At 51.9% G+C, this 16,853-nt stretch overlaps 8 protein-coding genes across 8 annotated transcripts; 3 read left to right on the top strand and 5 right to left on the bottom strand.

Moving 5' to 3' along the window:
• Positions 1-177: 177 nt before the first annotated feature.
• Positions 178-867, bottom strand: N7533_008883 (PaaI family thioesterase; the record flags this gene model as incomplete). Its single annotated transcript, XM_057105533.1, has 1 exon — positions 178-867. One exon carries the CDS (start codon positions 865-867, stop codon positions 178-180), a length of 690 nt encoding a protein of 229 aa, XP_056956982.1.
• A 1,697-nt stretch (positions 868-2,564) lies between these two features.
• N7533_008882 (ankyrin repeat-containing domain protein) lies at positions 2,565-2,792 on the top strand (the record flags this gene model as incomplete). Its single annotated transcript, XM_057105532.1, has 1 exon — positions 2,565-2,792. One exon carries the CDS (start codon positions 2,565-2,567, stop codon positions 2,790-2,792), a length of 228 nt encoding a protein of 75 aa, XP_056956981.1.
• Positions 2,793-3,941: 1,149 nt separating this feature from the next.
• On the top strand, positions 3,942-4,649 carry N7533_008881 (uncharacterized protein; the record flags this gene model as incomplete). Its single annotated transcript, XM_057105531.1, has 3 exons — positions 3,942-4,059; positions 4,115-4,191; positions 4,254-4,649. The coding sequence occupies 3 exons, from the start codon at positions 3,942-3,944 to the stop codon at positions 4,647-4,649; spliced, it is 591 nt and encodes a 196-aa protein (XP_056956980.1).
• A 664-nt stretch (positions 4,650-5,313) lies between these two features.
• Positions 5,314-6,839, top strand: N7533_008880 (PCI domain protein; the record flags this gene model as incomplete). Its single annotated transcript, XM_057105530.1, has 2 exons — positions 5,314-5,554; positions 5,701-6,839. 2 exons carry the CDS (start codon positions 5,314-5,316, stop codon positions 6,837-6,839), a joined length of 1,380 nt encoding a protein of 459 aa, XP_056956979.1.
• A 647-nt stretch (positions 6,840-7,486) lies between these two features.
• On the bottom strand, positions 7,487-8,131 carry ura6 (uridylate kinase ura6; the record flags this gene model as incomplete). The annotated part of the gene is made up of 1 exon (XM_057105529.1): positions 7,487-8,131. The coding sequence occupies one exon, from the start codon at positions 8,129-8,131 to the stop codon at positions 7,487-7,489; it is 645 nt and encodes a 214-aa protein (XP_056956978.1).
• Positions 8,132-8,268: 137 nt separating this feature from the next.
• Positions 8,269-8,550, bottom strand: N7533_008878 (uncharacterized protein; the record flags this gene model as incomplete). Its single annotated transcript, XM_057105528.1, has 1 exon — positions 8,269-8,550. The coding sequence occupies one exon, from the start codon at positions 8,548-8,550 to the stop codon at positions 8,269-8,271; it is 282 nt and encodes a 93-aa protein (XP_056956977.1).
• A 989-nt stretch (positions 8,551-9,539) lies between these two features.
• Positions 9,540-10,657, bottom strand: N7533_008877 (beta-ketoacyl reductase; the record flags this gene model as incomplete). Its single annotated transcript, XM_057105527.1, has 2 exons — positions 9,540-10,358; positions 10,424-10,657. The coding sequence occupies 2 exons, from the start codon at positions 10,655-10,657 to the stop codon at positions 9,540-9,542; spliced, it is 1,053 nt and encodes a 350-aa protein (XP_056956976.1).
• A 101-nt stretch (positions 10,658-10,758) lies between these two features.
• N7533_008876 (type I iterative polyketide synthase) lies at positions 10,759-16,440 on the bottom strand (the record flags this gene model as incomplete). The annotated part of the gene is made up of 4 exons (XM_057105526.1): positions 10,759-13,308; positions 13,430-14,505; positions 14,596-15,608; positions 15,734-16,440. The coding sequence occupies 4 exons, from the start codon at positions 16,438-16,440 to the stop codon at positions 10,759-10,761; spliced, it is 5,346 nt and encodes a 1,781-aa protein (XP_056956975.1).
• Between the last annotated feature and the right edge of the window lie 413 nt (positions 16,441-16,853).

Below are 16,853 nucleotides of genomic sequence, written 5' to 3'. Positions count from 1 at the left end.
TCCGTCTCGTGATAATCTGTATAGTTCATGGTATCTTTTCAGTATGTACAATTCTGATCGCTCAAGGTCCATCTTTCTCCAAGTTATAGCTTAGATGTAAAATCGACCCCCACGGTAATGGTCTAATCTACAAGAAACCTCAAAACATCTATATACAACCCATACGCTCCACATCATTCATAGCTTCTCATCCGGCGTAACAATCCAAAAAGCCATAGCCTCAGCCTTAACGACCTTCCTCTTCGCCCACTCAAGATGACCCCCAGAACTCTCCTCATCCTCCTGCAAAGCCTGCGCCCTGACCCAAAACTTCTTCCCCACACGCCCAACAACCTTCGTCTTAACAACCAGCAACGCAGGATTCGTTACCCGCTTCTTATACCGAACATCCAACTGCGCCGTGAAGATACTCCCACGCGCATTATCACCAGCATCAGATCCCGCCCCACTCGTATGCGCCCCAACGGCCAGCGACATCGCCTCGTCGATCAGCGTCGCGACTATACCCCCGTGCACGGTATCCGGGTGTCCCGAGAGCCCCGGGCTCGAGAGATCAAGAAGCATAATTATATCCGCGGGCATAGCGCTCGGCGTGGGGTTTGCCTTTGCGGCCTCGGCCTCTTGTTTTGTTGCGGGGAGCCAGGTGGGTGTTTTGGACGGGGGTGGGGAAATGTTGAGCCGTTGAAGCGTTAGGACGTGCGGGATTGTTGTGGATGTGCCAAGTGTGGTTGCGAAGTAGCCGTCTTCGCCGGTGGGCTTCATTTGGCGTGAGTCGGTTCGGATGGGCTTGTAGTCCGCCGAGGAGATGAGTGAGTTTGCCCATGGGTTTGAGCGGAAATGCGCGATGGCGGGTTCTGTTTCGGCCATTGTTACAAGGTTTGGTCTGCGTGCTGTCGGTGTGGTTTGTGAGGATGGATTTTGAGGAGGAGATGCTCGGAGTAGATGATTTTGGGTGGATTTAATGGCTGTTAAGCTCATCCATTTTTCCGAAGGCCATAGGATACCCCGACACTTTGGCCGCGGGTCTTGGAGAACCGATTAGATTAGCCTCGGTTCGGCTTCTTTGGGAAATTTGAGTGATGATCATATCACGTGAGATATCCATATACATATAAACGCCAGCATTCACATCTGGGCAGTTTCAGGGCTGACCTTCTTGATATACAGATAAAGTTTGCTTATTCAGAATGAGACACGGGTATCCGAATAGTACTTTTTCATTTTTAAGGGGCCGATGATGCTTTGTTTTTTTTTTGAGAAACAACGGTTCATTCACGGCGGTTTCCACTCCGAGAATCGGATCGGAGTACAGAGCGGTCTACATTTAATTTTGAGTACTTCTGATAGCACTATGAGAAGAGCTTTTATCGCCTGCTTGTGGCCTTTATCTTTCTTTACTACTCTTCCACTCTTGATCAATCACGACGTGTCTCACCAGTCTCCCTACAGAAATTCTGTATATGATAATAGCAAACCTACTAGACGATCACTGTCGTTGCGTTGATCTCTGTGCACTTTCTCAGAACAATCACCACTTATACGCAATTGTCACCAAGGAGCTTGATCGCCATCTATGCCATACGTTTTCTCAGGGTCTAGAGAACACTATCTTGGAATGGTCTGCAGTAAATGGGAAAGAAGATTCTGTTAACAGAGTACTCAAAGCAGGGACTCGCATACAGGACCTTAGTGAACATCATGATGGCACTCCATGGTCACTAATTCACGTTGCAGCCAGAGATTGAAATGTCATCATCGTGAAAGCTTCCATCGGCTACTACGGTGTTAAGTTCAGCCAGTCAAGTAAAAAGGTGTGGGATGAGGAGGAGATACTAATATTCCGAGGTGCCATAAGAAGAGGGCACGAGTCAGTTGTTAGACTCTTGATTGATCATGGAGCTAGGTTGAAATCCACACGATTTCATATCAAAGATGATCATCAATATCGGGGCTTCTTCCACGGGATATTTACTAGTCCTTTGTCAGAGGCTATCCGATGCCGACGTGAAGCTGTTGTCAAAGTCCTCATTGACAATGGAGCCAGTTTGTCTATAAAACACCAGGCTTCCGGAGAGGATCCCTTGTCTCTAGCCACACGACACAGCCATGTATCGATTGTCAAACTCCTTCTAGATTATGGCTGCAATCCCTGCCCTCCGGACACTGACGTTCAGAACAACCATACGACTCCCGCGTGGATGATTGCGGCAAGCATGAATATCGAAATTCTCCAGGTATTCATGGTGAAGGGCTTCAAGCTCACATTTCCTGGACATTCGTAGGATTGGTGTATCGTGAGAGCCCTCAAATTCGACAAAATCGAGTTGGTCAAGTTTCTATATGATAATGGACCCAGGTTCATACTCTACGACCTCTGCTTCAACTTCAAAGTGCCGTACTCGGGCGAAAACTGGCCTTTCGGCCAGGATGCTTACCAGGATGACTATTATTTTGAGCTCAGCAGCGCAATCGGCCGTCATCCTAAAAATTTCGCCTTCCTGCTGTATACTCTGGACTTGGACTCGATTATGAAAGGGAATTATCAGTAGCCTGTCGTCTTCTTGATGCAGGGTGCAGCACAAGGAGGCAGCAAGAGCATGATGGAACTCATGCTGAGTGTGGACTGGGCTTCCAAGGAGCCAATGATCGAGCTGCCACAGTGGCAGGGCCGTCTGACAAGTTGTCTTCTTTCCGCTGTGAAAGCTGGAAAACTCCGAGTTTCAAATATGCTCTGCCACCACGGCGTTGGAACAGGTTCTCGGGGTAATCCCTGCCTGGCATTAAACCGTTAATATCCAAGATTGTTCAAGTTAGGCACTGGCAGCAATATCCTTAGCTTTCTCTTTCACCTCCATCTTATTTTCCCATCCATGGATAGCACTGAATACATATTTATGCGACATAACTCGCTTCCTACTAGACCGAAGAGTTTTTTTGCCGCTGGAATATAAATTCAACTTGAAGCTGGCAGCCGCCGATACTGTTGGAAAGCTGAGTACTGCCATAGTATGTTTTCAAGTTCTCCATGAGATAGCCCAGGGCTACGGATCAGTACGGAGTTCTTGGACCACGATAAGGTGCCTAGATATCCGGCATGTTCTTGTTGTGTTTCACGCAGGGTCACCGAGTTATGCTGGAAGTATACTAGCGCGGTGGGATGGGACTGGATAAAACCTGGCGGACGACGGAGCTAGTCACGCTAGTGCCGAAAAAGGTGGAGAGGGTTCGGTTGGAAGAAGGATTCAATTTTTAGCATTCCCATGTGTCTCAAATTCTGGGGTTTCTAGTCAGTATGTATTACAGATCTCAGAGATTGTTTTACCCGGGTATGCGATTGGGATGACAGCTGCAAGGGGGCGAGCAGTGCCGGGGTGATGGGAATTCGGGATTGGAATGTATGTACCCCGTAGAGATAAACAAGGGAAGAGTGTTGGGGAGTGGTTTATCGGCACTATCGGGAGCTGCAGAGGAATAACAACAAAAGTACGTTGAAGTGGACCTGCTAGGGTGAGGGTGCTCTAGGGTACCTTAGCTGTAACTATGGCCCCGGGGGTGCTATGTAAGCTGTACGGAGTACGGAATACTCGGCAGGGTCCAGCAAATACGGGAGTCACGACATGGTCAGTATTGGACGCTGCGAGGGAGAGCATGTTGAATTGTCGATCAAAATAAGAAGCTGTAGGGGAGAAGAGTAAACAGTAAACAGTAAATCCGGGGAAGAAGGGAGATAGATACTCAGGTCATGTGGTATGCCTTCCTCCGTTACCGTAGTCACCCTACAGGTAACTCACCTTGGCACTGGCACTTTCCTTAGGGTGGTATTTGGGCGCTTTGTTTCCTTGTTTTTCTTTCCTTTTTCTTCTCTCCTCCTCACCTTTCTATCCTCCACAGTTTCACTTCCTGTATTCATTTCTCCGACATCCCATACACATTAATCAATCATGCGCTCCTCCATTGTCCTCGTCTCTGCCTTCGCGGCCGCGGCTCTTGGCTCCAACTCCACTTCTTACACCTTCCCCGCAGGGTTCAACATTGGCCTGGTCAAGCCCGATGAGCTAAGTGAGTCAATTGCGTTCCCAATCTGCTTAAGCTGCGCTAACAATTACTCCCCTAGGCTCGTGGTGTACCGGTCAGCGTAATGTCTGCCCCGAGCTTTGCGAGAGCGGAACCAAGCAAAACACCTGCGACCCGGTATGCGATATCCCTATCCGAGCATTGATCATTGATCAATTATGACTGACTTATTATTTTAGACAACCCTCATTTTCAACTGTGTTTGCTCCGACGGGTCAACTCCCGATGTCACTCCATACATCCAAACCGTCCCCTTCTACGTCTGCCAGGCGAATTTCGCGCAGTGCATTGACGCCCACCCCAACGATGCTGATGGCCAGAAGGCCTGCAAGGAGGCTGCTCACTGCGGTAGCAAGAACGCCAGTGCAATCAGCACCACCACCACCGCTTCATCTTCGGCTACCACCACTCTCGCCATGACCACTTCCGACTCGGACTCCAGCGAGACCTCGTCCTCCGTGGCTGAGGCCACGGCTGCCGCCACCAGCAATGTGGCCATTGCCATGGGTGAGGGCTCTTACTCGACCGGTGTCTTGGCCGGTGCCATGTTCCTGGCTATCCGCATGTTCCTGTGAGGGAAAAGCATCCATCTATCCAGGTGTCTTTCGGTTCTGGTCCGAGACCGTATTTTGGAAGTCATCCGCGTTCAATTGTCCTATTCTCTCATTTCAGCGCGATCACGACTTCGGCATTGTTTTGGTTTCCTCTTTTTTCTTTATTGAGTGTCTGATTCCCCGTTCTTCTCGGCTTTTGCGAATGCCCTCCTATCCGCTTTTTATGCCCGTCCATGCTTGTCTTAGCTTAGCGTTAGCATAATGGACCTCGGTGCCTAGTAATAATTTCAACTGTGCCTTGAGGTGTTGTATATCTAGGTGTTTTTTACCTTTCATACCAGTGAGAGTGTGTATCAGCCTGGTAGGTACAGATTGCCTATTTCCTTTGGGCCTACCCCGGTAGCGGTACCCATACAAATATGGCAAATCGTCGCGAGAATATCTCTCAAGTTTCAATGAAATGAATTTAATCTCTAGAATGAATGTAAATGTATCCTTCGTTAGTGTTGGCTTACCCTGTGACCAGTGTAAGTGTACTTGATGGTGTTCTGCGGCAGACGGTGTTCCCTTCGCCAAGACTTTTTTGGCACACACTGAAATTTCTCAACTTATCGATTAGACTCCACCATCAAAGAACACTCTCTCCCTCTCCCTCCCCCCCTCCTCCTCTCACCACATACACATCATGCCCGCTCCGACTACTACCCTCCTCATTGAGGGTTCGTTCTCCGAGCTCGCTGAGGAGTTCGCCAACTACATCGATTCCCTCCGCAAAGAGGGCAGCCTCCAGTCCGAGATCGCCCCGCTCCTCCAGCCGATCCGCGAGCAGGAACAGTCCGAAGGCGAGCCCGACCAGAAGCAGTACGATGAGGTCCTCAAGAAGATTGTCGGCGCTGCGACCGCTCTGAACGGTGCCCCCGAGAAGGGTGAGTGGGAATCCCCGAGGAATTGTGGTGGCCAGACCAGGAAAAAAGACCATCCATCGAATATCATCAGGCCGCGCCGTTGCAAAATTCTGGGAACATAAAGAAATGGAGGAAAAAGAAATGCTGACATGCCTGGAATTACGCAGAGATCACTCCCTCCTACAACTTGCTCGTTCACCTCGTGCACCAGTCTTCCGACCCTGACATGTTCCTCCCTCGCATCTGCACCTATCTCGCTAAGCCCATCACCACCTCTCCCCAATTCGGCCCTACTCTGGCCATCAACATCCTCACCACCATCTTCAACACCCTCTCCGCAAACGACTCCAGCCGCTACCACGTCCTCCTGGCCATCGTTGCCGTCATCCGCCAATCTGGATCCGGATACGCCTTCGAGGCCCTGAAGCCCCAGCTGGTCAACCAGCTGCCCACATGGTTGTCCGCCTGGGAGCTGGACGCCGAGGAGGCACAGAAGTTGCACCTGGCCGTTGCCGACGCTGCCACCGCCGCTGGTGACGAAGATCTCGCCCAGTCGCACGTTGTCCAGGCTCTGCAGACCATCCCCGCTGCCGAGTCCACCAAGCCCGCTGCCCGCGACCTGGGTGTGCGCGCTCTCGCCTCTGCCCTGCGTCGCCCCGCCGTCTTCGACTTCACCCCTCTGACTGCCTCCGACGCCGTCCAGGCCCTCCGCTCCAGCGACAGCACTCTCTTCGACCTCCTGGAGATCTTCACCTCCGACACCCTCGACGCCTACGAGGAGTTCGTCGGTGCCAACCCTCTCGCCTCGATCTCCGGCGGCGTCCTCGCCGATGCCTCCGATGCCCTGCAGACCAAGATGCGTCTGCTCACCCTGACTTCTCTGGCCTCCTCCACCCCTTCGCGTTCGCTCCCCTATGCCACCATCGCCTCCGCTCTCCGTGTCCCCGCTTCCGACGTCGAGATGTGGGTTATCGACACCATTCGTGCCGGTCTGGTCGAGGGTAAGCTCTCGCAGCTGCGATCCGAGTTCCTCGTGCACCGCGCTACTTACCGTGTCTTCGGTGAGAAGCAGTGGGCTGAGGTACAGGGTCGCTTGATGGTCTGGCGCCGCTCTCTCGAGGGTGTCCTCACTGTGATCCGCTCCGAGCGTGAGCGTTTCGTCCGTGAGGGTATCCAGGCTGCCGCTGACCAGGAAGCTGCCGCTGCTGCTGGTAAGAACGGTGACAAGGGCCGAGGCCTCGTTGACCGGCGGCGCAACCCCCAGCAGGCTTCTCAACCTCGTGAGGTTGAGGGCACTGCTGAGTAAAGAATGAAAAAAAAGACAAGGAATAAAAACTTCTTCTGGGTTGCTATATTTTTGCGGAGAATCCTGCATTTGGATTAGGTGTTCTATGAGGCTGGAGTGTTGAGAAGTGAAGTGGACCAAAAAAGAACATTTTGCGAAAAGATTCTTCCAGTTGATAATAGAGGGCAGAGAAAGAGAACCCCCCCCCTCCTCTGTCTTCTTTCTTCTCCTCATGCATTTATTATTTTCTTTTTTTATTTTGTCTCTTTTTTCGAGGCCAGTTGGATTGGAGTGAATGCCATCTACTGGCCGCCCGTTGATATTGGGATCCCCACGAGTCATGTCATGTCTGTTTTTACTTGAGTGTTTTATGTTTTCCCGGAGGGATAACTTTGTTTTATTTCCTGACCTCTGATGATCAAGAATAACAATAACAATATTTCTAGACTTTCTTAATTCCGCGTAGTCATACTAGTACCAGTATTCATAGCTATAGCTATAGCCACATTCACAGCCACAAGAATGCCCCGCCATGGAACCCAATCTCAGGGGCTAATCTAGACAAATTTGCAAAACATCCCATAAAATTACAGCAAAAGACACATCTCTATTGATCTAATTGAAGGCACACAGACCCCTTATACACAAAAAAACACCCCTGAACTCATTTAAGAGCGAGCGTGCAAACCCCGCTCCTCAATCCCCGCCTTAACACTCTCATAAACCTCCTCAACAGACCCCGTAGCCGTAACAGTAACAACCTTATCCTGCGCCCGGAAAGCCTCAACAACAGGCATACTCGTCTCAACGAAAGTGCGGAACCGCTTCCGAATGGAAGCAGCATTATCATCATCACGCCCACTCGTCTCCCCGCGCTTCAACAACCGACTCTCCATAACGTCCTCGGGACAATCGAGGAAGAGCACCAGCTCCGAGGGACAAACGCTCGCTTCAAAGAATTCCGCCTGGTCGAGTTTGCGCGGGAAGCCGTCGATCAGGAAGCGGGCTTTTGTGCCTGCGGGAGGCGGGTTGGTCGCTAGTGACTCGGCCATGGCGTCGGAGAGCAGGTTCACGGTTACTTCCATGGGGACGATTTTGCCTTCCGTGATGTATTCTTTGATCATTTTGCCGCGGGAGGAGCCTTCGCGGACTTGTTCGGCGCGGAGGAGGTCGCCGGCTGAGAGGTGGACGAAGGAGTAGTCTTTGACTAGGTTGGCGGATTGGGTGCCTTTTCCGCTGCCGGGGCCGCCCAGGAAGAAGACGACTGTTACGTCGTTGGTGGAGAAGCGGGGGGTGAGGTCGGTGGGTGCCATGGTGGAATTGGAGGGGGGATTGGGATTGGGGAGGTGGAGGGTTGTTGGTGGGAGATGGAGGGGAGGAAAGGTGAGGTGGTGCGGTGTGGATTGGAGGGGGAGCGGCGTGGGTGCGGGATCAACGCAGGAGGCTTAGCCTAGTTTGACGGGCGCGATTGGTTGGTTCCGGTGCGGGACTTGACGAGGAGGATGTAGGAGCCGGAGCCCATGAGAAAAATTGCGATGATGGGGATGACGGGGAAGTTTGAGCGGCTTTGTTGGGGGGCGTGTGAGGATGGGCGAGGTGTTGATCCTGGCTTGTTGTTGGAGCTGGTGCTGGAGTTGAGGCGGCGCTGGGCGAGGCCGCTGGGGAGTGGTCTGGAGAGGAGGGATCGAGTGGTGAATCGTCCAAGGGCTGAGGTGGAAGAGAAGAGAGACATTGAGAAAGGGTGGCGATCTGAAAAGTTGAACTCGGTGTTGGTGTTGGTGTTGAAGAAAAAGGAGGATACCGGAACGGGTTAGTTACTTATCTCGATGGCATTTGATGTGCCGCATTGGGCCAGAAGATGGATTCTAGATCATATTATACCAGTAGGTACGGATTAGTACTATTAGTGTCATCTTCTACTTTTGAGTAGAACAAGTGACTTCCTGTCCTATACAGACCTCCACTTCAAGCTACTGTATGGGTAAAAGTCGACCAACCAGCGTCGGGGGCGGCCGTCAATCCCGGCATAAAAGTTTGGAAACACCGCTCATGCATCGAAGCTTCCACGGCTGAGCCATAGAAGGCAGCTAGAAATATGCTGGTAAGAGTCAGCCAACCAGCGACTGGATTGACCGTCAACCCCGGAATTCAGATTTCAAAATTGAGGGCAAATGGGTGTAAGTCGATACCAACTGAGCCATGATGAGCGCGGGCTCACCAATGGTAGAGAGATGTGGCGTCGACACTGCGCAGGTAATTGCTGGCATGAATATACAGCCTCGCTTTGATAGAGCAGGCGATGATCTTATCGCTTGAACTTAAGCTTGTCATGGTCACTCTCTAAAAGTTCAGTCCAATCTTGGAAATGGCCACCGAATTTGTCAGGAACACCCAGCGGAGCGACATTGTGTACATGAGAAGAATACTCCGGTCTACTAGGTCAGTTGATCTTCCATTAATCATTAAATCTTCATAGAAGAAAGCTCTATTCAAACTTGAAGGATAGTAGAAGAGCAGACATTCTAAAGGTTTGCTGGTACACAGTAACAGTATCCATATCAAAAGATTTCTATTCCAAGGTATTCATATAGAGATGCAAGAAATGCAAAAGTAAAACAGACGTCAGAAAACATCAACACATGAAAAAAATAGTACAAAGAAAATAACCCTGCTTGCGATGTGGCAAGCTCAATCCAATCCAATCCAATCAAATCGCACCGTCTAGGCCTGCGACTTATTAAGAATAATCTCTGCCAGCGCAATCAAAGACCCACTAGACAAGAGCTCTAACACCTGAACATTGGCATTCGCCTCACGGGCAATCCAATTGCGAATCTCAATTGCAACAAGCGAGTCCAGACCCAACGAGGCAACAGTAATAGAAGGATCCATGTCCTCCAGCGAAATAACAAGGACTTGCGCCAGCTTCGCAGCCAGAGCCTCATAACAAATCTGCAACGCCTCCTCCTTGGACGGCGCATTGGCAAGCTGAGCGTTCAGCGGAACGGATGGTCCATTTCCAGCACCAGCGCCACTGCCATGTCGCGCCTTGGCCTCCTCGTACAGAATGCTGAACTTGGCGTCCTGCGCCCAGAAGTGGTCCAGCGTGCTGCCGAGCTCGAGACCTGTGATGCAGTGCCCGCCACAGGATCGCGTCAGATCTCCCGTGATCGCGGCTGCGAATAGGGCTAGGACTTCGGCTTCGTCCATGCCGTCTGTGCCGATGTTCTTGAGAACCTCCTGCTGGCGCTTGCTGTCGACCTCGGCCAGGTAGCCGACGTCTCGGACGGCGGTGAGGTCGATGGATGTACCAGGCAGGCCTTGCGAGCGGCGGTATTCCATGAATGCGTCTAGGAAGACGTTTGCTGCGGCGTACGCGGCTTGGCCTCTGTTACCGATTGTGCCAGCGACGGAGGATAGGGCGACGAAGAAGTCTAGTGGTGAGTCGGAGAGGACGTCGTGGAGGTTCCAGGCTCCTTCGACCTTGCTCTCGGCGACTGCGTTGAAGTCTTCCAAGGTCATCTTTTCAAAGAGGATATCCTGGATGAGGTTGTTAGTAATTGGCATATTTTATAGAGAGTCAGGGATTCGCGAAGGCTTCTTACCCGAAGAACCATAGCACCGTGGACAACACCGCGCACCGGAGGAAGGTCTTTCATATCTTCCTTGACAAGCTTCTCGACGGAGGCCCGGCTGCTCACATCGCACGCCTTGACGGTAATGTGGGTGCCATCAACGGCCAGCTCATCAATCAGCTGCTGCACCTGATCATTGACAGATGCGCTTCGCGACACAAGGACGATGTTTCTGGCGCCCTTCGAAGACATCCACTTGGCCATACTTCGGCCAAGACCGCCAGTACCACCAATGAGGATATAGGAAGCATCGGCCTTGAGAACATGACCAGTCTTCAATGTGACAGCCTGGAAAAAGGAGTCAGTCATCGCGAACGTATCGGCTCGTTGTTGAATTTACTTACCTTGACCTGATCCTCGGGGTGAGGAACAACAACAATCTTACCCATAGCCTTACCAGTCTGCAATGTGCGGAAGGCAGTCTCAAGTTCCGAGATGCGGTACGCAGTCACAGGCGAAATAGGCTTCACGGCACCCTTACCCATAAGCTGAGTGACATTGTCAAGAAGACGTCTCATCAGCTTAGGCTTGCGGGCCGCAACCTTGGTAAGATCAACCGAGGCAAACGAGACATTGTATTCGAATGGCAGCATATCCAGACGAGTGTTCTTCGTGATATCGGCCTTACCGATCTCAACAAAGCGACCAAACGGTGCCAGGCACTCCCAGGTCTCACGGAGAAGATCACCCGCCAGCGAGTTGACCACCACATCGACACCTTCGCCGTTTGTGGCTCTCTTGATGCCACGCGCGAAGGAAGTGTCGCGACTGTAGAGGATGTGGTCCTCTGGAATACCGTATTGTGTCATGAGGAACTGCTTCTTTTCCACGCTGCCGACAGTAACGAAGATCTCGGCTCCGATCATCTGTGCCAGCATGATGGCTGACTGTCCGACACCACCGGCACCGGCGTGGATGAGAACCCGCTCATCTTCTTGCAGTCTGCCCAGATCGAAGAGTGCGTAGTACGCAGTGGCGAAGACGACTGGGACAGTGGCGGCGACTTCGAAGGTCATGTTGTCTGGGATGGGAGCTGCGCTCGTGGCTGGGCAACGGGCGTAGGTCGAGTAAGCACCCAGTGGCAGAGCCATGACTCGCTGGCCAACCTGGAGGCTTGTCACGTTCTTGCCGATAGATGTCACGATACCACTGCACTCGATACCGATGTAAGGTTGAGCCAGTTGACCCATGGTGACGACGATATCCTTGAAGTTGAGACCGGTGGCCTTGACCTCGATCTCGATGTCATCGTCAGGAAGCTCGGGGACGATATCCTCAGTGAAATACAGAGTATCCAGGGCACCGAGGTTACCAATCTGGAGCTTGAATCGTCGACCGGGCTGTTGGAATGGCTGAGAAGCGATGGTCATCTCGTGAGTCTCGTTGTGAACGAAGGCGTTGGTGGCAGTGTCGTCCATGGCGCGGGGCACCAGGAGGTCAGAACCATTAGCCTTGAACTCGAAGTCATCGACGGGTTTGGCTCCGTTTGTGGGCCAGAGAGCATCAATGGCAGCCAGGATAGGAGCTGTGGGCTTCTCCAGATCCTCGATCTCGAGACCGAGGGTAGCAACCTTGGCAAGAGTTTCGGAACGAATACTGCGGATCAAACCGACAATCATCTGGGCATCTGGGTTATCCAGACGGTAGACCCAAAGAAGGTGGGAAGCATTCAACAGTGTCTTCTGAATGATCTCGAAAACGTCAGCGGTCAAGTCCCGCAGAGTCTTGTTTCCAGTCTGAAGAACGACGACATGTTTCTCGGTAGCATCGATATCTTCCAAGGAGGTGACTGTCGGGTGCCACTTGGCCTTTTCCTTGGAAATGGCATCCTTCAGTTTGTCGACATTGCCATCTGACTTTCCGAATTGGGTGATCAAAAGATCGGTTTGATGCAGGATGCCGTTTCCATTCATGGTGACTGCGTCGTCAGGGCTAAGAGGGGTGAGTAGGCCATTTGAGACACCGTTCGGTACGAGATGGCCATTCACTGCTCCATTAGCGGTCACGGCGTGGCCGTTAGCCTCGACATTGATTGGGCTCTCCAAGCTGGCTAGGGACTGCCATTCGAATTTGTAGCACAGATCGCGAGTTTGGCTATTGCCCAGCGAGCCACCGTCCTTGAGGGGAGTCATGACCAAGCCCTCCATGTTGATCAAGACCTCGTTGGAGTGGATGGGAGTTACCCACAGATCAAACTTGGTGGGCTCAGGCGATGGCTGACTGGGACCTCCAATACACCAAGCCTTGGTATATTCTCCAGGAGTGGAGGGGATCTCACTACTGACGATCAAGCTCTTAATCAGAGTAGGCATGTAGAGAGTGTCAAGCTCCATGCGGCCCTTTCCGAGAATGGGCCAGACAAGGTGTAGCAAGGCATCCAGGAAAGTCGGGTGAATTGTCAGAGGAACCTCATAGTTCTTAGGCATTCCGCTCTTGGTGTCTCTGACGTACAAGTCTGCGCATGAGTGGCGAGGATCGGAGAAGCAGTTCTCCAGCCCTTGGAATGGAGCGCCATAGCCAGCACCGACGTCCGCGAGAACTTGGTACAAGTTCTGAATGTCAATCTTGTACGTGGCTGACTCCTTGACCTTGTCAATCTGAGAGACGAAGAAATTCTCTTCGGATTCGGCGACGTTGGAGACAGAGGTCTGCTGTTTCTTGCTGGCGCGGACGCGGACTAGACCAGAGCAGTGCTCGGTCCAGCCGCGCTTTTCAGACCACGAAAAAATGCGGAACTGATCCCAGATATCCGAGTGGCCACGAGTACCTTCAGCAAATGGCTGAAGAGTGATGGAAGTCTCAGCGTAAGACTCATCCGTCAGAACAAGCGCTGATCCAACGGAAACCTCTCGGAACTCGAATTGGGAGAAAGGAATCTCCTTCTGTACAGCGCGTCGGCGTGCAGCTTCAATGGCCATAGCAAGCTTTCAATCTATTAGTACTTTCCCTCAAGGTTTGGATGAGAATAAAACTTACATAACCAGCCATTGGGTACACAATCATGCCTTGCATCTTGTGGTCGCGCAGCCATGGAATATCATCGAGGCGAACGATGTTGCGCCATGTCGGCTCCAGGTCGTTCGAGTACATCGCCTGTGCACCAAGGACATCGTTTCGGACACCATCTCGCTTAACATGCTTGTCTGCGATACGGGACTCGTGCCAGTAACGGGTAGAGTGCTGCCACGGGTATCGAGGAAGGTCTCTCAGGAAGGACCTGTTCTTAGCATAGCTGGAAGGGAAGTTGAGATCAGTGATCTTTAGTGATGCACCTCGTACGTAAGCTGCACCAGCAGCATCCATGACGGACTCGCTGGGGTCGGCATTACGGACCACAGTCGGGGCATAGCCAATCTTAGACGCCGCCGAGCCCAGGCTCTTCTGGATATCAAGGATAGGTCCCTTCAGAGCAGAGTGGGGACCAACTTCAATGAGAAGGTGGGGACGGGTCTCTTCATCATCGCACATCTTGCTCAGGGCATCAGAGAACAAGACGGAGGATGTCAGGTTCTGAATCCAGTAGGCTGGGCCCAATTCAGATGGCTGGGCGATCTCACCAGTCACGGAAGAGAAGAAGGTCGCGGTAGAAGTAGTTGCCGGCTGGATAGACTCGATGGCAGCCAGATAGGCCTCGGCGACATTCTTCATATGGTCTGAATGGTAGGCCACATCGATCTTGAGGCGTCGGTTGAACAATGCCTTCTCTTGCAGGATAGGCTCCAGCTCGTCAATGGCAGAAACATCTCCAGAAACAGTCACACTAGAAGGGCTGTTCACACAGGCGATGGTAGCGTAGCTTCCCAGAGTCTTCAGCATCGGCTTGACGGCCTCGGGTCCAGCACCGATGGCAATCATCGTGCCCTTTAGCAGCGGGAATGTCTTCTTAAGGAGCTGCGTCATTTGACCACGGCGGTATGAAAGGGCCATCGCACCCTCAAGGTCATAGATACCAGCAGCATACGCAGCACCGATCTCTCCAGAGCTGTGTCCGACAACCGAGGAGGGTAGAATGCCCCAAGACCGCAGCAGATCAGTCAGTGCAACCTGGAGTGCTGTGCAAGCCGGCTGGCTCAGATGAGGAGAGTTGATCTGAGATTCTGAAGCATCCTTCTCAAGCTCCTCAAGAAGAGAAAATTCCGCACCAAGTTTGCGCAGGCATTCGTCGGCTCGCAAAATAGCAGACTTGAACACTGGGTAGTCGGCCATAAGCGGGATACCCATCTGGGCCCATTGGGCTCCTTGTCCAGTGAAGACAAATGCAACGGTAGGCGCACCCAGTACTCGAACTGGGTTGACCTTCAACTGAGCCAAGCGGATACCAAGCTCATCAAGTGATGTCGCCGAGACGGCAACGCGGTATGAAAGCTGCGACAATTTGCTTCCGAGAGTGTAGGCAAAGTTTCCGAAAAGAGAGTTCTCAAACACCTCCGGTCTTTGTTCGAAATAAACGCCGAAATCATGAATTCTAGTCTTGAGCGAGTCTTTATCGTTTGCTGAAATGAGGAACAGGCGACGCTTGGGGTCTCCGTCAGCCTCGGCGTCGTCCGCGGCTTGAGATGGCGCAGGAGGCTTCTGCATCACGACGTGGGCATTGGCACCTCCAAAGCCATAGTTCGAGACACTGATATATTTCTTGCCTCGAGGCCAGGGTCGCGTGGAGTTGACGACCTTCATGTGCCATTCATTGAGAGGGATATTAGGGTTCGGTTTCTTGAAGTCGGCATTTGGAAGCAACAATCCGTTATCCAGGATCATAGCTGCTTTAATGATTGATGCAATACCGCTTGCACCTTCCAAATGGCCGATATTGGACTTGACGGATCCAATATAGAGGGGGTTTCTGGCTGTCCGGTTTTGGCCCAAGGCTGCGTGAACCGCACCGGCTTCAATAGGATCTCCGGCCTTCGTACCAGTACCGTGCATTTCAGCAAAACCACACTCGTCGGGGTTCAAATTGGCCTCAGCATAAACGCGGCGGATCAAGTTCTCTTGCGCCTTCTCGTTCGGCAACGTGATACCCTTTGTCCTTCCATCTTGGTTGACACCCGAATTGGCAATTATAGCCCGAATCGGATCCTTATCGCGGAGCGCAGCCGAGAGGGGTTTGAGAAGAACAACACCAGCACCCTCGCCTCGCGCGAAGCCGGATTTCGCCCTCTCTTCGAATGCGTATGTTTTTCCTTCGTCGTTGAACAGTCTAAAATTAGAAGAGGTAAAAAGTTAGTAAGTGCGCCGAAAGATCGAAAGCCCGGGGAAAAAAGCTAGAGCAGGAGTACTGACTGTGACATGGACATGGAAACAAAATAATCAGGGAGAAGGTTCAATCTGCAACCTCCGACAAGCGCCTCTTTTGATTCACCACTGCGCAAGCTCTGTACAGCATAGTGAAGAGCCACGAGCGAGGAGGAGCAGGCTGTGTCGACGGTCAAACTCGGACCCGACAAATCGAAGAAATATGAAATTCTGTTTGATTGGAGGGACGGCGCATTGCCAGTGGCCTGGTATATTGGAGCAGTTTCAATATCGCGCAAGTTGCGCAGCTCGTAATCGGCGAAGTTGCCACCGATGAAGACACCGACATTACGACCGGCAAGGGATTCTTTGGGAATGCCAGCACTCTCCAAAGCTTCGTATGAGGTTTCTAAAAGCAATCGCTGCTGGGGGTCCATGGAAATGGCCTCCTGAACGGTGACATTGAAGAAGGGGGCGTCGAATCGGGAGACATCCTCGTCGAGAAAGTAACCCCCGATGGGGTTTGTGGTGCCCGACTTGGATGGATTAGGATGATGGTAGGCACCGGAGTCGAAACGGTCTTTGGGAATGGGAGACCATCCACTGCGACCGCGTGTGCATAACTCCCATAAGTCGCCGGGGGAGGAGACCTGACCGGAGAGACGACAGGCGTAACCGATAATCGCGATGGGTTCGTGAGTCTCATTGACTCCATTCACACCGTCGGGCTGTGACCCGTTCTCGGCACTATTCATGGTATATAAGATTCTCCTTTTTTTGTGTAAAAGAGAAGGAGATAGAGAAGGAGAAGGAGAGGAGGGGGGTGGAAGAGGGGTTTAAAAGAACGAAAGTATAGAATTGGGGGAAGTGGATTCGCCAGAATTGACGGGACTCATGATTAAATAGAATAGAATAAACCAAAGACTTTTTATCCAGATGGGCACTGACAGGAGCGATCCAGAGCTTCTCCGAAAAAATCAATAAAAAATCAATGGAAACGATCAGCATCCTCTTTTTTGCGCCGAGGCGATAAACGTATTGGGTGCGTAACTTCGGACTGCAGTACAAGCCCCTTGGGGTTAGACACAAATTCAGGTACGTTTCGACCCACGGCACCCCATCGGCCATGCAACCCACAATCCACGCGAGCTTGAGGCACGGAGCTACT

Source organism: Penicillium manginii, assembly GCF_028828005.1.
Source record: "Penicillium manginii strain IBT 31320 chromosome Unknown utg000006l:1.0-4164085.0:1.0-4166146.0, whole genome shotgun sequence".
Taxonomy (NCBI): Eukaryota; Fungi; Ascomycota; class Eurotiomycetes; order Eurotiales; family Aspergillaceae; genus Penicillium; species Penicillium manginii.
The sequence above is the reverse complement of the archived record's forward strand: the minus strand, read 5'-3'. Positions and strand labels throughout refer to the sequence as shown.